Here is a 22,189-nt window from a genome sequence, read left to right on the forward strand (position 1 = left end):
GAGTCCTCGACCATTTCTGTCCGTCGCAGGGTCTCTTCTGCACCTCCTGTGATGACCGTTGAGTCCTCGACCATCTCTGTTGGCCGCAGGATCTCTTGTCTAACTCCCGAGATGGCTGATGAGTCCTGGACCATCACTGTCCTATTCAGGATCTCTTTTGCATCTCCCGAGAAGGCCGACGAGTCCTCAAAAGTCTCTGTCTGACATAGGATCTCTATACCTCCCAGGATGGCTGATGAGTCCTCGGCTGACTCCAAGATATTTTCCCGGATGTTGAATTTTATATAATTGTAATTAATTTCGATGTCCGATTTGTCTGTTTCATAGGTGTTAGTAATAAGTTTAGTTTCTAATTTTGATTGGTTTTCCGAAATATTTTTGATTGAGGATGAAATTGCATTTTTCATGTCTGCAAAATGAATATCCAATTGTTTTGATCGAGTTTCTAACTGCACCGAAATCTTTGCTAGTAACATCCTCACCGGGTCCGCTGGTGGTCTTAGCTCTACCGACTGGGAATTTCGTCCTACCCGTGGACGACAGTCGTAGGCTCCGCCTCCCGTCCACATCTGCTCACCTTCATTCAGACGTTCCCCAGCATTACTATGGTCAAATTTCCAAACCCTAATTTTGTCATTTCTTCTTCAAGATTCAAAGAGTCTTTATTCACACAGTACAAATTTTCGTACATGAATAGTGTCTATTGTTACTTTCAAACAATAGACTACCTAAATTAGCAATCTTAAAGTCCTGTCACGGTCGCCAATTGAAGTCGTCACTATACACTATATATTTAATTACTTTGATATCACGGACGATTACTTAATATCAAACATTAGAAATGACAAAATAAATGTTAACAAAAACCATCTTCTTTATTTCATTCATCAAAACAACACACTCAAACTATTATTTGTTTTCAACCAAAAACAATTGAAGAACATATGACTGTTTATTTATGTATATCAGGAAACAGTCTTTTGGCAAACAAATAAGAAAAACATATTGGGGTGTTTTCTTTATAAATGATTATTCATCGTACGTCAAAAGCTTATCATGAACATAACCTATATGAAAATCAAACTAGCCTACATTCAACGGTTGTGAGGTGTGGTCTGTAATATAGTACTATGTAGTTAAATGAATGCACACTAGACCCAAAATGCAATGTAGACCCCCTCTGGGCCCCTGTAAGCTGCCACACCCCAACAAGTCACACAATCTATTTTTACTTTCTCCACCTAGAGGTACATAGTGTACGGAGCAGTATTGTTTTCATAAAAAATTTTGAGTTTGAGTTTTGTGTGGATATATTTGTTTTGGGTCCCCCTGAACCCAAAAAGTGATTTTAAAAGTGAGATCTATCCGTGTGTGTTGTTTTTTGTAACTTTGATTTTCAATGGTGATTTTTACATAAAAACCCATGAAATCCCCATGAAAAACCCACAGAGAAATCATATTTTCTCAAAAATGGCTTAAGCAATTTTGATAACAATTTAGTATGTTGTAGACCTTTTAATTCTGAAAAAACTCCCATTCCTGTAAAAATTACGGTTCAAAAGTTATTGTAACTTATGTAATTTTCCCATAAATATCCATAAATAAAAAAAATCTTATAAAACAACTTGTTTTGATGTAAATAATTCTAAACAAAATAGTGCAACCCCCCCCCCCCCCGCCCCGTTCCTGTAAACTTCACGGTTAAAAAGTCAATACGACTTTTTTGATTTTACCTATCTTACCCATGATAAAGGTTGTTGACAAGCTAATGGGAGAAAGTATGTGTCAGATTACTGATGCCGTTTAGGCCTATTTGTTTTAAATTTGCTCCTTACACATAAGTGTGCATGTGTGAGAACTCCTTTTCTTTAAATATGTAGTAAAATAATGCCTTTGAAAACTATTTTTATACTTTTACTTATTGTGTTGTTGATATTGTGCAGGATGATGCAAACAATTATGCTACACCTAGCAAGAAACCAAAGATGGATAGTGTCCCTTCTAGTAGTGACTCCTTTGAAAGCTTAGCAGGAGAAAGTAAAGGACAGCCAACATCCTCAATCAAAATAAATTCAGTTGAATTTCAACCACAAACCTCACCGAAAAATGAAAAGAAGGAATCTTGTAAGAGAATTGGAGAGGAAATTATTGATAATGTTGTTGCCACAACTACAGACAAAATCAGATGCCCCCAATCCAAAAAAATAGATCTTGGATGTAATGCCCAGGAAGTAATTAAAAAGCTGTTTCTCGTAGACATGCCTGAGGATTTTTTTAGCTTTTGGAATATGTGTGTGAAACTGAAAAGCACCGATCCTGCAAGTAAGTTTTTTTTTATTAACTCTGTTTTATTCTATTTGTTCATTACCTACTTTCTAGTTTAGTGCGATCATATTTCATGATTTTTTAGTAAGAAATTAAAACAACCCATTTTTAACCCTTCCTGCGTGGTGGCTGCAGGGTGTAGCCCTACTTACTAGGCGATCAATAATTTGTTTGGGGTTTAAAAATTTGATTTTTAAATTTTCAGTGTTGGGGAAGCTACTTTTAAAATTTACAACTACTGCTACATTTCCAAAAAAGTACCTTAGCTACAGCTACAGCTACAGTTCCGAAAAAGTAGTTAGCTACCACTACAGCTACACTGAAATGTAGCTATAGATACAATTTTAGCTACTTTTCCAAAGACGTTACTTTTATTCCATGCACATTAGGTACGTAAATGTAAAATTAATTGCAACAACATTGTTATTGGACAAACACTAAAACAACAAAATGTCGGTATTGTATCTAACATTACTTGTTGAACAACTTATTCCTAGATTGAATTTAATTTATTGGCATCATAAACCTAACATTACAACAACGAAACCAAAATAGCTGTGTCATATCATATTTAGTACTTTTTTTTTTTAATATTGCATAATTTTTAAGCATCTTATATTTAAATTTCATTAAGTTCAAAGGACATACAACCAAACTATATTTTAAAAGCTCATTTTATTTCTTTAATGCAAATTCATTTATAGATGTCTTATATCAACTATTAAAAAAAATAAAACTGTAAAACGATTATTTAAAAATACTCTTTTTTGTTACAGAGCCTAGCCTACTGAAATTGGAGTTAATTGCTTTTCTTTATTTTAATGTTGAAATCGACATTACTATAACTTTTAACCGTAGTGATAAGTTACTTGTTCTATGAAGAACACTATTCTTAGAGCTTTAAGAAATTCGGCTTTGAGTCTCACTGCTTCTGGGTCCATAGAGAATTTTAGTTTATGTTTTCTTTGTGTTTTTATCTTCTTTTGGGGGCAGGCTGTATCCATACCTACTCTCACTATGTTACTAAAAGTTTTAAAAGCTTCTTCGGCATTGTTTATTGAGGTAACACTAAGCCAGTTTTCTTGACTGAGAAGATACTTGAGGTCTTGCAGGTTTTTATTTTTTAGGCAGCGTCCAATTTGGGCTGGATAACTTGAGTTGATGTGTGAGTTGAAGTTTACAGTACAGAGTTGAGCAGTATGATCCGAAAGTCCTGCATTGATGACTTCTGGAGTGAGTTGGTTTGTATCCATATTTGTACATATCCAGTCAATGGAGGTTTGTGTTCGATTTGTTATTCTCGTAGGTGGAAGCTGTAGTCTCTGGATGTTGTGCATAGCAAGAGTTTCATTTAAGATAATGTGTTTCCTGTTTGGGTTACACAAATCAACGTTAATATCTCCCATGATGATAAGAGGGGAATTTTCAATTTTTGTTTCCTCAAATAGTTCTGTAAAGGTGTTTAATGGTTCCTCAAGGTCTCCGTTTGGCGGTCTGTAGGTTCTCAGTACAAAGAGATTTGGGTTCTTGAATTTTATTTTTATAAGAGCTGCTTCAAATAACAGTTCTTTACAGTACTTGGAAACATCTATGGCTACTATGCTGCTCTCAAGGCTTTCTTTGACAAGAATGCACACATCTCCCTTTCTGTGTTCTATTCTACTATAGTGAGCCTTGAGGCAGAATCCAGTAGCTATGACGGTGCTACTTATTGTGTCAGGTTTCAGTCCATGTTCTGTCAGAACTACTATGTCAGGTTTGGTTTCTTCTAAAAGGTGCTGTAGTCTATTTTTTTTATTTGAGACTACCTGTGTATTTTGGTGCAGCAGGATGAGTTTGGAGTTTACATCCTGAATCGATTGTCTAAAAAACAGTCAGGTTGCGTTTCTCTTGTCTCTGATGAAACATAAACAAACTCAGAATCAAATTATCTATGTGTCAAAGTCAAAGTCAAAACATTCTTTATTCATTGTTTTGTAGCGTAAGTACATTGAACATGCGTCATTTCTTAAAATTAATCCTTATAATACAATTTCTGTCAATAAATACAATAATGTTAAAAACACCATCATTTCCGTTGGCAAATATTAAATTTAAGGCCGCTAGTTATTTTAAAACTCATCTAGTGAGTATAATGCTCTCTCAACTAGGTGTTCTTTTAATTTTCTCTTAAATTTTGAAAACTCTTGATTTGTGTCTATTATGGTAGAAATTTTGTTTAAAAATTTAGATCCTATATAATTTGGCTTTTTCTCAAACATTTTTAATCGGTGACTTTGCAACCTTATTTTTTTATTGTTTCTTGTATTATAATGGTGGATCAACTGACCAGTCTCAAATTGTTCTTGATTTTGTTTTGAGTAAACAATAGTTTCATATACATAAAGACTAAATACCGTCATAATTCTTAATTCTTTAAAATTTTCTTTAACATGGTCAGTTTGTTCCATATTTAGCATTATTCTGATTGATTTCTTTTGTAGTTTTAATATCTCATTCAGATTATTAATATTGGTTGCTCCATAAACATGTATATTGTAGGCTAAATGAGAATGAATCATACCGTAATAGACCATTTTGAGAGTTGTCATATTCCCAAATATTTGCTAATGTCCTGAGAGCAGACACACCATTTCATTTTCATTTTTGCCAGTACTTTTTCAACGTGGGAGTTCCAACTGAGACTGCTGTCTATATTTAGGCCTAAAAAGGTTGTTTGTCGAACAGGTTCTAAAGATGTATTGTCAATTTTTGTGTTGGGGAAAGCAATTGTTTTGTTTTTGGTGGAAAAGTTAATATAATTAGTTTTAGAAATATTCAAAAATAAACTAAGCTCAATTAAAAACCTTTGGATATTAATGAGTTCTGAGTTTGCCACAGATTCTATATCCTCTAATTTTTTTCCTGATATCTTTAAGTTTGAATCATCTGCATAAAGAATTATTTTGCTCCCCCTTTGATTTACTAGTGTTTGGTTCAAACCGTTGATGTAGATTATGAACAATAAGGGACCCAAAATTGACCCTAGAGGTACACCTGTTTTTATTTTTCCAAGTTTTGATATTATTTTTGTTGTACTGTTTTTGTGAGAGTATGTTACTTCTACATATTGAGCTCTGTTTTCTATATATGACTGAAACCAATTATAAGAAATTTTGGTAATTCCCACATTCTTTAGAATTTCCAACAACTTACTGTGGCAAACACTATCAAATGCTTTTTTAAGGGCCATAAAGATGCCAATACATGTTTCACCTTTATCTATTGAATTTAGAATGGTTTCCACAAATTCTGCTGTTGCAGTCCCAGTTGATCTCCCTTAGCGGAAACCATGCTGAGATTCATCTAACAAACCCTCTGTCTCTAAATATTCCAATAGCCTTTAGTGCATGGCTCTCTCATAGATTTTTGAGAAAGTTGGGAGCAACAATAAGGTCCTATAATTTGAAATTTGTTTAGGATCACCTTTTTTTAGAGCTGGTATTACTTTGGCTATTTTTAGTTTGTGTGTAAAAATTCCAGGATAGAATTCAGGATAATTATATGAAGGATTCAGGAAATTCAGGATAGATATCCCAGTACAACATATCTTTTGTGTAAAAAACAGTTAGTTATTTGTGTATGTTTGCTTTTGTTGAAGTAATTTTCAATAAATAATTTAAATTATTCCTATAAAAAAAGTCTAATCAATTTTGCGATTGGTTAGGGTTCCATTACCCAGTTATCGAAACCAATCACAAAAATACTTTTCACAGCATATTCAACATGCATATTTTTGGATACTTTTATGAAACGGAAACTACCTCTAGGTTTTACTGTTAAATATGGATGCTCCCTTTACTCCATATTTACCTTGGTACATATCGGTACATGCAAGGCTATTTTATTTGAACCTTTTTTTGCTTGGAGCAGAAGGCAGTACTTGGTTAAAATCTCCTCCAAACAATATTGGTTTTTCGCCCATTGGAACTTGTCATAGTACTTAATTGATGAACAAATATATTGCCTGTACAAACCTATTTCATCTTTATTCCCAGGTTGATTTTTAAGAGTGGCAGTTGAGGTTATTCCATTTCATACAAAATTTTGATTGTATGATTAAATCTTATCCATCTTCACACCCAACCCAGCTACCATGTTCGGTACAACTACAGTATCAATAGGCCTACCTTTTAAGACCTATAAAGAGTTTTTGAAAGTGAAGGTATATCCTAAAAAAAATATTCCTTTTTTTTAGTACAGTAGTTAATGTAATGACAAATGTGTTACTTTCGCACCCTTCAACAGAGATCATGTTCTGTAGTTAAGCTGTAGTTTTGATGTTTCTTCAAATAGCAATAGCAACAATTTAATGTTTTTCTTATTCTGATATAGGCTACTGTAGGAATTTACCCCTATACAGTCAACAAATGTTCCTCCACCTCAGCCTATCTTGCTTAATCTTTTTCATTCCTTCCCACCTGGTTGTAGAAAATCTTGGATCGTAAACCAAAAATAGCACTTTAAGACCTATTAAATTTTGCAGATGCGTTGACAGATATTAAATTAAAACTTGTTGGACCCTTTGATGTAATGGCAGGAAAAGTAAAAGATGTTTTTGAAGAAGATTTACCAGGCTTTCTGAGACATTGGCGATTTTATTATGATCCTCCGGAATGTCAGGTAAGATGAATAGCTGTACTATTATGTTTTACACTTCAAAACAGTAGTAATGGAATACTAACATTTCCTTATTCAAAAGTACAATTTTAGAGGACTAAGTTAACTTAAAATCTTGCTTTCAAATCATTGCTTGGTAATAGGTTGTCCTACTAGTAGGCGAGTACTCAAATGTTGAGTTGTTGATTAGGAGCACACAAGTCTTATTAGATGTTTGTTTACACTTTCTTCAATCCCTATCATGTCTCTTTCTCACTTTCTCAACATTTTATCATGCCAATATTATTCATATGATGGCTATTAAATTGATATATGTTTAGGTTTCCACTTCTTACTCAAACAGCATTTTTGCCAATGGGAACTGGTATGTGAAGTGATTGGCTGACCCAAAACAGCCTACCCACAATTTCTCAATATAATCGTTAGTTCTTGATAGTTTTATAAAAAATATTGTTGGTTACAAAATAGTAATCAAAAGAATTACACATTTATTTGGGTAGTATAACTTCATGCTAGCCTATTCATATTTCAAACATAGTTAAAATGAGTGTAAATCGTGAGTTCTGTTAAAATTGTCGTTAATTAGACTAACTTTTCCAACAATGGATATGACAATGTTTTAGAAGTAAAACACAGCACTCGACTTAGAAATGAACACACAACCACGAACAACTACAAAAGGCTAACTGCAAAACCTAGACAAAATTTTGCCTAACTTTTGGATTGACTCTGTAGGACCGACGAGTGTTCTATCTTAACCAATTTGATAAAACTACTCGTATCAAACCTTAAACTGTTTGGCTAAAACGTTTGTAAATAATATAATATCGAATATATATAAGGTAAAAACACAATTCCTACAGAGTCACCGGGGCCTAATTAATATAACTGGACGGATAATTTTACAAGATACGTTAAAAATAGATTTAATGTTAATATTCGTAGCTGATTGATTGTCAAATTGGCCTACTACCAGACTTGGTTCTTTCACCCGCCAAAGATGGGGTTTAGAACTCAGAAGATAAATCTCGGGTTATCAAAACGTCGAATTAACTAGAATAATTTAAGTAACAACTAATCGTTAAACGAACAGGATAAACGTAATTTCGTAGCTAATGGATTTAAACGAGCCGAAAGATATCCACGGCTAGTCACTAACCGGCAGGAACTGGCGGGTCAAGACTTAAGTCTGCGAAAACTAAGTTATTAGAAATTTAGACAATTAAAATCAAACCTGAACGGGTAAAATAAGTGGCAGACGAGTATGCGTAGGTTATTATAACGAAAAGAAAATTAACGTTAGAAAGTCTAACAATGAACTTAGCTAACCTGAATGGATAATGTAGTGGTATGGCATGATCGTAATTCGTGTTAGAAGGGGCTTCTCGTGAGCGAGTCGACGGTCGAACAGCGAATGAAAATCTGTCCGGCTCAAATCACTATTTCCTCGCCAAGGCTTAAGCGCTCTGGTGGTGAGTTCAAGAACTAGCCAACAGCTGATCGGAAATTCACCTGTTGAGCCGGTCTAGTTGTCGTCTGTCATCAGTCAGCAAACATCATTTCGAGGTTATGTCATGTTGTCATCGGCGTTAAATATTCGTAAAATCGGCCAGTTTAACTTTATTTTGTGACATGGAGTGCTATTACTGATAAATATATTGTGTGAGTGTGTGTATGTACTTCACTGTTATTAAAAGTAGGCCTACGTTCTTTGGCCCATAGCCCAAGCTATGGCCAACACATAGGCCTAGGAATAGGCTATTGTGGATGAAAACTGGTAAGTTATGGTGTTTGTTGACTAGCAGTACGTTTTTACCCCCCTTAAAATTTGGTACCTTACACATAGAAACCTATAGCATGTTAAAAATGTAAAATTTTGGTTAGTTTTAAATTCTGTAGGCATTATCAAATTAGAATTTGTCTAAAAAAAAAAATTCTCACTGTTCGTCAAAATAATGTTGGTAAGTTTGGCTAAGATATGTTCAGCGGTTATTGCGTGATGCGATTACAACAGTTGGATAAGGCCCGATCTGAATGAGCTCCACTCAATTAATACAAAATGAATTTTTTCTTTGAGCATAAAAGTTAACATTAACACATATCAATTATCAGTTTATCATAGGCTCATCAGTAAATTTTCACTTTATATTTTGTACTTCATTGTGGATAGTAGCCTCCGGATTGCCAAATAATATTAATAGACTAGTAAAAATAGCTTAAAATTTACCTGTACCTAGAATTAATTGTAATATAATTTCTTTAAATGGATTCTTATGTAAAAATGGCTGAAAAAAACGATGGTGAAAAGTCTACCACTCTACGGAGGTGCGTTGGCCTTGTATGAAAGGTTTTTCAAAATGGCTACCGTAAATATTTATGTTTTTAGCCAATAAGTCCTAAACTATTACAGGTAGCTTAAATAAGTAAATGAGTAAATTTTAAAGAATTAAATTGCGCAACTTTTGGTATATAATAAGTTACAAGTCCTTACATTCTTAAAGAAAATAATGTAGTCAGTAAATTTTAATAGTTTATTGTTATTCAGAGAAATGTTGAGTTATGGATTTTAAGTTGGCAACAATGATTGTTTTGTACCAGCTTAGAGTTCTTATTGTTGTTGTTAATATTTCTACATGTTTCTAGTTTACTTTCATGTTCAGTAGTGATGTTTTTAATTCAATTTCAGTGCATTTTATGAAAAAAGCTAATTTGAACTAAGCAGCAAAAAAACCTGTGATACAAATGAGAACTGTAAAAGTAGCATTGTTTGCAGTTATGATTATGTTTTTAATTTCATGAATAATTTGTGATATTTTGCGAATTCTTAATAACTATTTTTCTCTATTGTGCTTGTGTAGGTGAAGTGGTAGAGCATTGTGACTATGGTAGATGTGTAATACTATTGCATACCGTAAATTTGAGGGAGCAAATTTTCTCAAACCGCGTCTTCTCACATTGCAAACGCAAAGATTGAGTATAACTGCAATAAGCATTTTATGTACTTATTTGCCAAACCACACGAAGGACGGGTACTCTGCTAGTAGTATAATACTTATACTATATATATCACAAACGAGATTTTGTGGCAATGATATATTTTTAGTAAGAACGCAAAACTCGAGAACCATTAAATTTGGGCTGAAACTTTTCATAAGAGTAGGTAGTAATTTGGACAACACAAAAATGACTAATCACGTTTCGAAAATCCGATGTCTTGGGGCTCCACCCCATTGGCCATAAAAGTTTAGTGTTAATTCTTATTCCAATTTATTTATTTTCATGATTACCATGGAAACTATTTATTTTTCATGACCAAGCACATATTTAGATACAAATACAAATACAAATATATTTATTTGTGATCATACAAAATCTTGGCCTCGCCAAGTTTGCAAAACTTGTCGGCGAGGTCCAATTGATTCACAAAAATTTAACAAACAAAATTTACATTTTTTTTCTTTTTTTCTTTTTAACAAATATAAATATTTCTAGCGCTACTAATTCCATGGCGGTTTGTGGCAGGCACCTATCTAAGTTGTACATAATAATGGCAGCAGAAATGTAAAATTCTAATACAGTATGGCTTGAAAAAAAAAATTGCTGATTTATAATCAATGCTTCATTCCGAAGTCTTTGTTCTCCTGGTTCATAGACCAGGGGTTTCAAAATATTGAAGAGGCAGTGTCTACCTGGAGAAAAAACGTATTCGTTTGTTTTGTTTCTTGTTTCCTGAAAATTTGATTATTGAGACATAACCTCTCCCTAAGAAAAGTTATGCCCATGCAGGCATTTATTTACACAAAGCGGAGAAAAAATAAAAAACTAATATGTTTGAGAAGCTTTCTTTGATATTTTCTTCCCTAATAGATGTATTTTGTACTGTGTTTCTGATGTGGTGGGTTTTGTGTGTGTTTGTAAAAATTGTATTTAACAGTGGCTGTAATTGTGTGCCCTAGCAAAGTTTTAACCTAATTTTGTGAAGTGTCTTTATTTATTTATGTGATGTGTGTGTTTTGTGTTCTATCCGATGTAGTTAGATACCAGTTTGGCCTAGTCGTTTTTATTTTGCCTGGAACATGGAACCATGGAACATGAGGAAGATCAATTACCTCATAGGCACATTAAACGATATGTATACTTTAACTTCAGAAACCGCATTCTACTAGCCTGAGAAGAATACACTGTAGCCTAATGGAAATCTTCCACGTCCTTAAGCTCTCTTCATAGGAAACATTACGTTTCTTGATAACCTCAGAAAATGCCCCTGCTGGAACTACGCTAGCTACCCATGCCATGGAAAGTTCCATTACCATCTAGTCTAATTATATTGTGGCCAATGTTGTCAGCAGAATATTGAATAAAACGCTCAGGAGATGTGGATTGTGATTAGGCATACTTGTACCTCTATGTGCAGCAGCAGAATGGGCGACCTGGCAGAGCTTATGTCACTAATTGTTGTGGTATAGATTTTCCATTTCGAAATTTTACTAAACATTGTTTGTGATAACATGCTTTCATAGCAGGAAAATCATACACATTTAGAAGCCGTATTTTGACTTTGACAGCCCATTCATCTTTACATTCGTTGCACTTTTCTAGCACTGATGTTCTTAAGTTTAGCGTCCGAGCTTCAAACCGTTCGTTTTATCCCTCTGTTTATATGTTAGGCTTAATTCAGCTGTGCACAACAAACAATTACTCTTGAAATCAAAATAGGTTTCACTAAAACGTGTCAAACGGGAACAATTGGTTTCATCCTCCCGCTTTCTGAATGAAGACTTTAAGTCAATAAACTGCGCTCTACATTTTTTATGAATTTTTTACCAAAAATTACATGGAATTCAGTTATTTTCCTTGCCTTACTGGTTCGGTGTATTGCTTCGATTGATTTTTGAGTGAGAGATAACACCTCACAACTGTCGTGTATAATTTGTTCACAAATAAAACATGTTTCGATATCTATTCTATTTTTCATTTTTCTATTTTCAGTTGTCATACTAAGGGGGATTAACATCCCCATCGCAACACTAATTTCACTAAAATTTAATTAAAAACATCACTAGGTCTACTGAACATGAAAGTAAACTAGAAACATGTAGAAATATTAACAACAACAATAAGAACTCTCAGCTGGTACAAAACAATCATTGTTGCCAACTTAAAATCCATAACTCAACATTTCTCTGAATAACAATAAACTATTAAAATTGTTTGATTACATTTTTTTTTTCTTATGTAAAAAAGTAAGAAAAGTCTTTATTCTTATGTAAAGACTTGTAACTTATTATATACCAAAAGTTGCGCAATTTAATTCTTTAAAATTTACTCATTTACTTATTTAAGCTACCTGTAATAGTTTAGGACTTATTGGCTAAAAACATAAATATTTACGGTAGCCATTTTGAAAAACCTTTCATACAAGGCCAACGCACCTCCGTAGAGTGGTAGACTTTTCACCATCGTTTTTTTCAGCCATTTTTACATAAGAATCCATTTATAGAAATTATATTACAATTACTTCTAGGTTAACCAACAATTTTACTAGTCTATAAAGAGGTTTAAATACCCGCTATCAAGCAATCCATTTAATTGCAGTTGCAACTAGTTTTGACTCCTATGTGGAGTCATCATCAAGGATCGTACAAGGACTTCTTTCTTCACATGAAGAGTGTCATATTTAACACGTAAAAATAAATAAACATTTACACACGATGCCAAACACGTTACGGACACGAAACATTTACTGATCAGTTATGACAACAGACGACGCTAACCCGGCGTAGTTTAAGTCCGGACTAAATTAAGAAATCTAAATTAGTGCCATTTTGTCACCAATACCACAGAAAACGTACTACTATAACCCAGAATGCCAACCGCATGGTAAAAAGCATTAAGTGTTTTGAGAGAGCTTTGCCTGTCAATCCGTAGGTTTCTGTGCCAATACTAAGTAAGTTTAACACATAAACATTTTTAACGCTAACCTCATTCCACCCTGTATACTATACAGTACTTAGTTGCCTATAGAATCGGAACCCCTTAACTGAATTTAAATATATTTGTATCTTGGAGGAGTTTGGCAAATCATGCATCGTAAGGTGAGACTCTTGCACATAATACCAACTACTTGATTTATAATTATTATTCTCAAATAAAAATAACTACAAATAATAACGAATGGGTTCTTTCGTATACTTGGACTCGTCAGGCAGACGTTCACATGTTTTGGACGTATTTTAATTCATCCAGAGATTGTCCTTACTATATAAATTTTTCAGGGGGGTGCAAGATTATTGTTTGCTTTTGCTAGAAAAATATCTAGAACCGGCCATGTGAGTACTTCCCCTGTGGTGAAGCACGGCTATAGCAACTCGTAACAATATATGAATAAAAAAAAAATACATTTCTAGGTTCTTGGTTAGATTTATGTTAAAGAACATTTTCAGACAGTTTTGGCGAGCACACTCCCATCCTGCTACCACATTGGATACTACAGAGATGATCCAAAAGAATTGCCAGTATTTGTTGTCAACAACTCACTTAACAGTAAAAACCCTGAGAAGAATGGTGAACTAAAAGTTATGGGACCAAACTTATTTGCAGCTTTCAAGTAAGTACTAGAGTAAAGATCAATAACTAACTGATCTATTAGAATTTTGTTATAAAAATAATAATGATAAAAAGCAAATCAGCCTAGGTCTTAACATGATACCTACAATAATTGTTTATTCCCTATAATATGCAAATTCGCTAAAATTGAAAAATGAAGTATCAGACTAAAGTTTTCTATTTCCGACAAAATAGGGTAGGTACCAATGTCAATGTGCAGCATTTTCAAGGTAACCCTTCTTTTCTCACGTAAACGTTGAGAGACTGTTGGAAAACTTTAGTCTGTTTTATTTATTTTTTTATTTTTATTTTTTATGTGCGTGAAATGGACTGTCGTGACAAGGATTGCGTTCTCCTTATTTCAAAAAGTTGTGTGATGCTCAAAAATATGTAGGCTACCTATCTAACTGAATAGAGAGTTGGTTGCAACAGGTTGGGCAGACAACAGTAGTTAGGGGAGCAAGTTGATCTAGTGGTAGAGTGTGGGCATTAGGTCATGGGTTTGAATCCTGTCAATCACTAATGGATTTTATCTATGTTTTGATGCCGCAACCCTCTAGGCTTAGACTGGAGGAATGTGTAAAATGGTTTAGGGTGGAGCTTACATCATAGAATATGAATGTGGGAATAAATGTACACAACTATATTTATATAATAATTTAAAAATGGTTTATTAATTTACAGTAGAGTCCTGCTTATCCGAGGTAATTGGGACCAAAGGCAACTCGGCTAAAAAAACTTGGTTAACAGGGAAAGTTTAACAGACATTGGTTTTGACAGTTTTTAGTTCGTCAATAGAGGAACGTTTTTCTGTTTTTCCCCAAAAAGCTTCCTATATGATTCCCTGACTGTTATCTGTCCAATTGTCCCATGCCTCGGTGACCCATGAAGAAACATTTTTGATAGTTATTGCTCTCTGAGTTACCGGAACAATGTTTCCTTTGTCCAACTGTTCAATCAAGAAGGTCAACAGTATTTTTCGATAGTTTCTCTTGAACGTTTCAAGAGCACCTTGATCATGCGGCTGAATTAGCGAAGTAACATTAGGTGGCAAGAATATTGCCTTAATGTCTCCACTTACCAGATTGTCAGAGTGAGGGTGTGAGCGGGCGTTGCCTAGAAGCAATACCGCCTTGTGTGGGAGATTCTTTTTCTTTAAAAATCCTTCTACAATAGGTATTCTTGATTCTTGGTATCAAATGGTTGAAAACCCACTGCTTAAAAATTTGACTATCAGTCCAAGCATTTTTTTGACTTTCGTACAACACTGGTATGCATTTAATGTTAAGGTTTTTGAAAGCTCCAGGGTTTTTTCTTTACCAATAACCATCGGTTTCAATTTCAAACTTCCGGATGCATTGTAACATCCCAGAATAGTAACCCTATCCATTATATATCCAGGTGCTGAGTGCTCATCTCTAGCTGCTAACAATTTAGATAGTAACATTCGGTAATTTAGGCCTGTTTCATCGCAATTAAATATATGTTCTGAGGTAAGACCATGTTTCAATATCAGGGTTTCCATTTTTTTTCTCAGCTAATATCTAACAGTCTTATCCCAAACCTCTTCTTCCATCGGTCTAGCCACCCTATACTAGCAGTAAAAAAGTTTCATCGCCATCTTTGAACTGTTTTTGAAATGCTGCTGCTTTGGCTGGGATGATTGGTCCATTTTATGGACGACCCAGTGACCTCATTTGAGAGAACATATAAACAAAGCCTCAGATATCTTTTCATATTCACATTTTTTCATAGTTTTCCTACTTGAAATGTTGTCAAAACTACTGCTATGAGAAACCCACCCTTCAATTTTAGATCTTTTACACCGCCAGTCTCCCACGGTTACTTACCGAACTCCTAGATGCTTAGGCCCCCTTTCTTAATAGACTTTACATTGTCAAGATGTTTAATTGCATTCAATTTAGTTTCAATTTAAACAACAGCACACCATTCCATTTATCACTCATCATGTGCTTAGAAATAGAAGGGACATCTCACAACGTACCAGTACCTTTCTTCAACGTCACTCACTACGGTGTTGACAACTAAGCAAAACCAACTATGGTGTGGCAGTAAAACTAACTACAAAATGGTGGGAAGCAAATCAAACTGTTCAAATCACGAACACTCTTGACTTTGGCCGAATACTCGATGTTTGATGCTCGCTTCCGACGGCTGCTGGTTGCTCCCGACTTCTTCCAACTGCTGCCGACTTTTACCAATATCTGTTAACCTCAGATTGGACCTAATTTTTAAATTTTTAAGAGGTGCCTCGGTTAACCCGGACTCTACTGTATTTATTTAATTTATTTACCAAGGGCAATACACCAATATAGTACAAAATATTACAAAACTGAAAGCAGCAGAAACAATGAAAAAATGAAAATGAAAAAATTCTTTATTTTACCAGGCAAAGTTAGGGCCACATGGCCCTCTCTTACACTTAACCTGACAAACTTAAATATAAATATGTTGAGGATTTTATATAGTATTGCTTTGCTTAATGCTATGTAATCAAATATCTTTTTAATGTGTCTTTTAATATCAGCTGCTTGATTATATTATTATGTTGTTCTAATATGTTCACAGTTTGAAGTGTTAATGTTTTAATATCTTTCCTTTTTACATCAATTATTAATAAAGTATTTTATGTATATTATTCCCTCATTTCATCAGGTTACGGGCCCAGAAGACGTTTTTGATATAATTCATTTTGAATATGTATAAAATTACATTAAAATGAAGAATTCTGGACTGATTGTGTTTGGTAAGATTTCTAGGCTTATGAACAATATTTTGTTACCTAATTTCTTGAACTGAATTTTTATGTTGTTTGACCTAAAATGGAAACTACACAAGAAAACACTAATACAACTCCTACTATTACACCTACCTCAAGTAATACAGGATTGTCTAGTATGACAAATATTATAATGGGAGGAAATAGTAATGTTGAACGTCTAGAGGGTGTTTCAAATTATAACAATTGGAAGTTTTCAATGAAAATGGCCTTAATAATTGATGGACTTTGGGATTGTGTATCTGATGATACTGAAATTAAAGATAAAAACAGAGATCAAAAGGCTCTTGCAAAAATTTGTTTAAATGTTTTGCCTACTTGTTATCCTTATGTTAGGAATGCTAACACTGCTAAAGAAGCTTGGGATAATCTCCAGAATGCTTTTGAAAACAAAAGTTTGGTTAGAAGACTAAGTCTTTTAAGACGTTTACTTAGAACTAAATTGGAAGATTTTAGCACAATGGCAGACTATGTAAATGGAACTTTGTCCTTAGTTCAACAGTTAGCTGACATAAATCACATTGTTGGTGATGAAGAAGTTGCAATGCTACTTCTTGGTGGTTTACCTTCAGAATATGAACCACTTATTATGGGTATTGAAGTTACTCAAACAACTGTCTCAAGTGACTTTGTTAAAACTCGTCTCTTACAAGAGGATTTTAGGAGGTCTGAAAATACTTCAACTGGCAGTGAATCAGCTTTGGCAATTAACCCTTTGAGTGCCAACGTCCGGGGAACCGGACGTTTTTAAAACGAGCCAAAAGTGCCGACGTCCGACCGACCGGACGTTTTTAGAACGAGCCAAAAGTGCCAATGTCCGGCTGACCGGACGTTTCGTAATGATCGAACAGTTGTCATAACAACTGAATGGATACTGGGATTCTTTTAACCCATATATTAACATTGAGTCGAAAGTTACTAGATGCGATACATCGATTTTCGTTGGTCGAAATATCGAAAATTCGATTTTTACGAAATTTTAACCTAAAAATCGCCAGATCGCGCTCGGCATTTTTAGCGCGACCTTCGGGAAGAATCATCCGCATTTTTTGAGCGTTACTTTTATTTCTCACCTGGCACTCTAAGGGTTAAACATTCTTATGCCAAGAAAATTGAGAAGTTGAAAGATTCAAAAGGTAAGTTTACACCAAAGAAAAAGAAAATTATTTGTCATCTTTGTAACCAACCTGGTCATATTAAGCATAACTGTCCTAATCTTGGCAATAATTCTCAGCACAGATCTAAGGCAAATTATGTTGGGAAACACAAAGAAAATGACAATGTGTTGCTTACAACTGTTTTCCATGCTGAAAATATAAAATCTTATGAATCCAAAGTTGATTATAATGATTGGGTAATTGATTCAGGTTGTACAACTCATATGAGTAATCAAATGGTGAAAAATGGTAAGTTTGAAAAGAAGGAAGTTTTGGTGGCCAATAATGCAAAACTTACAAGTAATTGTGTTGGTGATATTGAACTTTATATAGAAAATTCTAATAAAGTTACTGTTAAGGATGTTTTATACATACCAGAACTTGCTACTAATTTGTTGTCTGTAAATAAAATTACAGAAAAAGGTAAAATAGTAGTTTTTGATCAAGATTCGTGCAGAATTTATTCAGAAAATGACTGTCGAATAGAGGGAAATAGTGATATTTCTGCTGTGAATGACGGTGGTGTATATAAACTAAACTTAATTGAGCCAACAGAGTTGAATGGTCACTCTGAATTTGATTCATCAGCTGCTCTTACAGTTGCTACCAAAGGTACGTGGCACCGTAGATTAGGCCATCTAAGTCATAAAGGAATGGATTTACTAAGAAATGGTTTAGTTAATGGAGTAAATTATTCAAAATCAGAAAAGGAGAATACTTGTACCGCATGTATTGAAGGTAAGATAACGAGAAAATCTTTTCCTAAAGGTCAAAGTATCAGAGCTACTTCATTACTTGAGCTAATTCATTCAGACTTATGTGGACCTATGTCAGTTAAAAGTTGGGGTGGATCTCTTTATCTTTTAACATTCACCGATGATCTCTCAAGAAAAACTTTTGGTTATTTACTTAAACACAAAAATGAGGTTTTAAGTAAGTTCAAAGACTTCAAAATGGAAGTAGAAAATCAAACTGGCTTTAAAATTAAGCGCTTGAGAACTGATAATGGCAAGGGTGAGTATGTTAACAAACAATTTGCAGATTTTCTACGTTTAAATGGCATTGTTCATGAGACCACTATACCTCACACTCCAGAGCAAAATGGTGTAAGTGAACGTGTTAACCGAACACTAGTGGAAAAGACAAGATGTTTACTTCAAGATTCAGGTTTAGTAAAACGATATTGGGGAGAAGCTATAAACACAGCTATCTATTTGAAGAATCGTAGTCCTACAGCAGCTTTAAAGGATGCAACACCAGAGGAAGTTTGGACTGGTTCAAAGGTTGATCTAAGTCACTTACGGGTTTTTGGCTGTAAAGCTTATGTTTATATTCCCAAATGTTACAGAAAGAAACTTGACACAAAAGCAAAGCCTTGTATTATGGTTGGATATTGTGAACATTCCAAAGGCTACAGACTAATTGATCCTAAGAAACCTTATTCTATTATAAAAGCACGTGATGTTGTTTTTGTAGAAGACCAATGTCATACCTCTGATGTGAATGATGACCTGAAAAATGAAAGTCAACAAGTTGAGTACACTGTTATAAACAGTAGCACAACTGAACTTGTGGAAGAACCAAACAATGATATAACATGTGTTGACAACGAAGAAAATCTTGTTCATTCTAACAGTGAAAGTGAACAGGAAGTTTCAGTAAATGAAAATTCTTATCTAGAACAGCAAGTTTTGGAAGAAGGAAATTCTTTGATTGAAGATAAAAGACCTGAACGTGATCGCAGAAAACCATTATGGATGAACGACTTCGTTTCATATCAAGCTGTTGATGTTTTCGCAGAACCACAAACTTTCAATGAGGCAATTGAAAACAATTTCAAAGAAGAATGGATGAATGCCATGGATGAAGAGTATAATTCTCTGATTAAGAACAATGTTTGGGAGTTGGTTGATCGTCCTAAGACTGAAAATGTGGTTAAATGCAAGTGGGTTTATAAAGTTAAGAAAAATGCTGATGGTGATCTTGATAAGTTCAAAGCACGTCTTGTTGCCAAAGGTTTTAGCCAAGAATATGGTGTTGATTTTACAGAGACTTTCTCACCTGTTGTGCGGTATTCAACGATTAGATTATTGTTTTCTATTGGAAATGAACTTGACATGGATATTGATCATATTGATATAACTACAGCATTTTTGAATGGTTCTTTAGAAGAAACTATCTACATGGAACAACCTACTGGTTTTGAAAAGGGAGAAAATAAAGTTTGTCTCTTAAAAAAGAGTATTTATGGACTGAAACAGGCAAGTAGATCTTGGAATAAAACTGTTCATGAATTTTTGACGAAGTTAAACTACAAACAATCTAAATGTGAACAGTGTGTTTACATGAAGAAACAGAAAAGTGGGTTAACAATTCTAGCTTTGTATGTGGATGATTTTTTTATTTTCACTAATGATAAAGTTGAAAAACGAAATCTAATAACAGCTCTTCAAAAAACTTTTGAAACTAAAGTTCTAGGACCTGTTACCAACTGTCTAGGTATGAAAGTGACTCGAAACCGTAAAGAGAGAACCATATCACTCTCACAAAGTAGCTATGTGACAAATCTTTTGCAGCGTTTTAACATGACAGAAGCAAAACCTGCATCTACACCAATGGCAGTTAACTTAAAGCTTGAAAATGTTTCTAATGAAGAGAAATCCAATTATCCTTATCAACAGCTGATTGGTGGACTTCTATATCTTTCAGTGTGTACAAGGCCTGATAAATCGTATGCTACAAACTATTTAAGTCAGTTCAACACATGTCATGATAAAAGTCATTGGATTGCAGCAAAGCGTGTACTGAGATATCTAGTTGGGACTAGAAAATATGCACTTACATTCAAATCTACCAATAACTTCAATTTGGAAGCATATGTTGACGCAGATTGGGCTGGAAACACAATTGATAGAAGATCGACAACTGGTTTTGTCTTGAAAGCTGGAGGATGTGCAGTTTCTTGGGAATCAAGGAAACAACGTACTGTTGCTTTATCCAGTACGGAAGCGGAATATTTAGCAATGAGTGATGTAACTAAAGAGGTGTGTTTTATGAAAAACTTCTTAAGTGAGATAAGTGACAAGCTCTACACTGTTGTACTGTATAATGACAATCAAAGTGCTCAGAAGTTTATTCAAAACACTCAAGCTCATAATCGCACGAAGCATATTGATGTTAGACATCACTTCATAAGAGAAGCTGTACAAAAGAAGTTAATTGAAATTAAGTATTTGCCAACTGAAAATATGACGGCTGATGTTTTAACCAAATCATTGTCACGTGAAAAATTTAATAACTTTGTGACGGACTTGGGACTTAAAGACTCAGATTAAATAAGATGTTTGATTAAGGGGGAATGTTGAGGATTTTATATAGTATAGCTTTGCTTAATGCTATGTAATCAAATATCTTTTTAATGTGTCTTTTAATATCAGCTGCTTGATTATATTATTATGTTGTTCTAATATGTTCACAGTTTGAAGTGTTAATGTTTTAATATCTTTCCTTTTTACATCAATTATTAATAAAGTATTTTATGTATATTATTCCCTCATTTCATCAAAATAAATAAAAATACAATGACATATCTTAATCTAATATAAAAATACATATTTAACACATCAAGTACAAGTTAACATAAATTCAATTTATTTAACTAATTAACTAATTAAACAAAAAATAGTAATTATTATAAATTAATAGAATATACAAAAGAAAAAACTTTCACACTCTCACACGCATACGCACCAGTAATTGCGCAAAGACGCAGAAGCCCTAAGACACGCCAGCCGAGACCATTTGCTCAAAGTAGAGATTTTTTAGTGCCGCCACAAACTGGGAACGTTTATCAAGGGATCTAATGTGTAGGGGTAGGCTGTTCCAAAGACGGCAAGCGGTAAAAACAAAAGCCCTGTCATAAGCGGTGGTCACATGATGAGGTATACGCAATGTGATCGAAGAAGAACGAGAAATTCGTGAACTACCTTGAGACACAAATTTAAAATCTGATGTAAAATATTTCGGGGAGCCTGATTTCAAAATTAAAAAGACTAATGACAAAATTTTGATGGATCTTTGATAATTTAGTTTCAAGATGTTTGACTCAATGTAGTATGGCGTGATATGCTCCATACGTCGCAGACCATAGACAAATCTCAAAGCGTAATTCTGAGACCGCTGGAGCATATCCGCCTGAATCACAGTCATGTCATTGATCAATGAGTTGCAGTAACTGAAGTGGGGCAGTACAAGTGATTTGATCAAATGAAGTTTTGTGTGTTGTGGCAAAAAGTTCTGCAATCTTTTCAGTGAATGTATGGAGGCAAAAACCTTTTTTCGTGTGTCCGTAACTGCTGTGTCCCAAGTAAGTGAAGAGTTGAAAGATATACCAAGATTCTTTACATTGTCATAGTAGGGCAGTGCTTTGCCACTGACTGTGATTGGGTTTATTGAGTCTAAGTCAATTGAAGGGCGAAGTCGAGGGTGGCAGATTACAATCGGTTTTGTCTTTTCGTGATTTAGTCTCAGTCCATGATTCTCAGTCCAAGTAACTATTCGGTTGACGTCTTCATTGATCCTTCTGACACAGTCATTTTCGTTGTTTGCAGTAAAATAGTCATAGATTTGTAAGTCGTCAGCG

General features: G+C 34.2%; 1 protein-coding gene across 3 annotated transcripts in view; it reads left to right on the plus strand.

The window, feature by feature from the left end:
* LOC128987605 (histone PARylation factor 1-like) overlaps positions 1 to 22,189 on the plus strand; it is a 41,910-nt gene that overhangs the window by 7,606 nt on the left and 12,115 nt on the right. For all 3 annotated transcript variants that reach the window (XM_054408550.1, XM_054408547.1, XM_054408549.1), the window contains 3 exons: positions 1,944 to 2,322; positions 6,851 to 6,987; positions 13,428 to 13,591. In XM_054408550.1, the coding sequence (XP_054264525.1) occupies positions 1,986 to 2,322; positions 6,851 to 6,987; positions 13,428 to 13,591 (638 nt within the window). In that variant the 5' untranslated portion in view covers positions 1,944 to 1,985. The remainder of the gene's footprint in view (positions 1 to 1,943; positions 2,323 to 6,850; positions 6,988 to 13,427; positions 13,592 to 22,189) is intronic.

Source organism: Macrosteles quadrilineatus, unplaced genomic scaffold (assembly GCF_028750875.1).
Source record: "Macrosteles quadrilineatus isolate MER2022 unplaced genomic scaffold, UCM_ALF_1.0 Scaffold_2__2_contigs__length_208266976, whole genome shotgun sequence".
NCBI classification, from domain to species: domain Eukaryota; kingdom Metazoa; phylum Arthropoda; class Insecta; order Hemiptera; family Cicadellidae; genus Macrosteles; species Macrosteles quadrilineatus.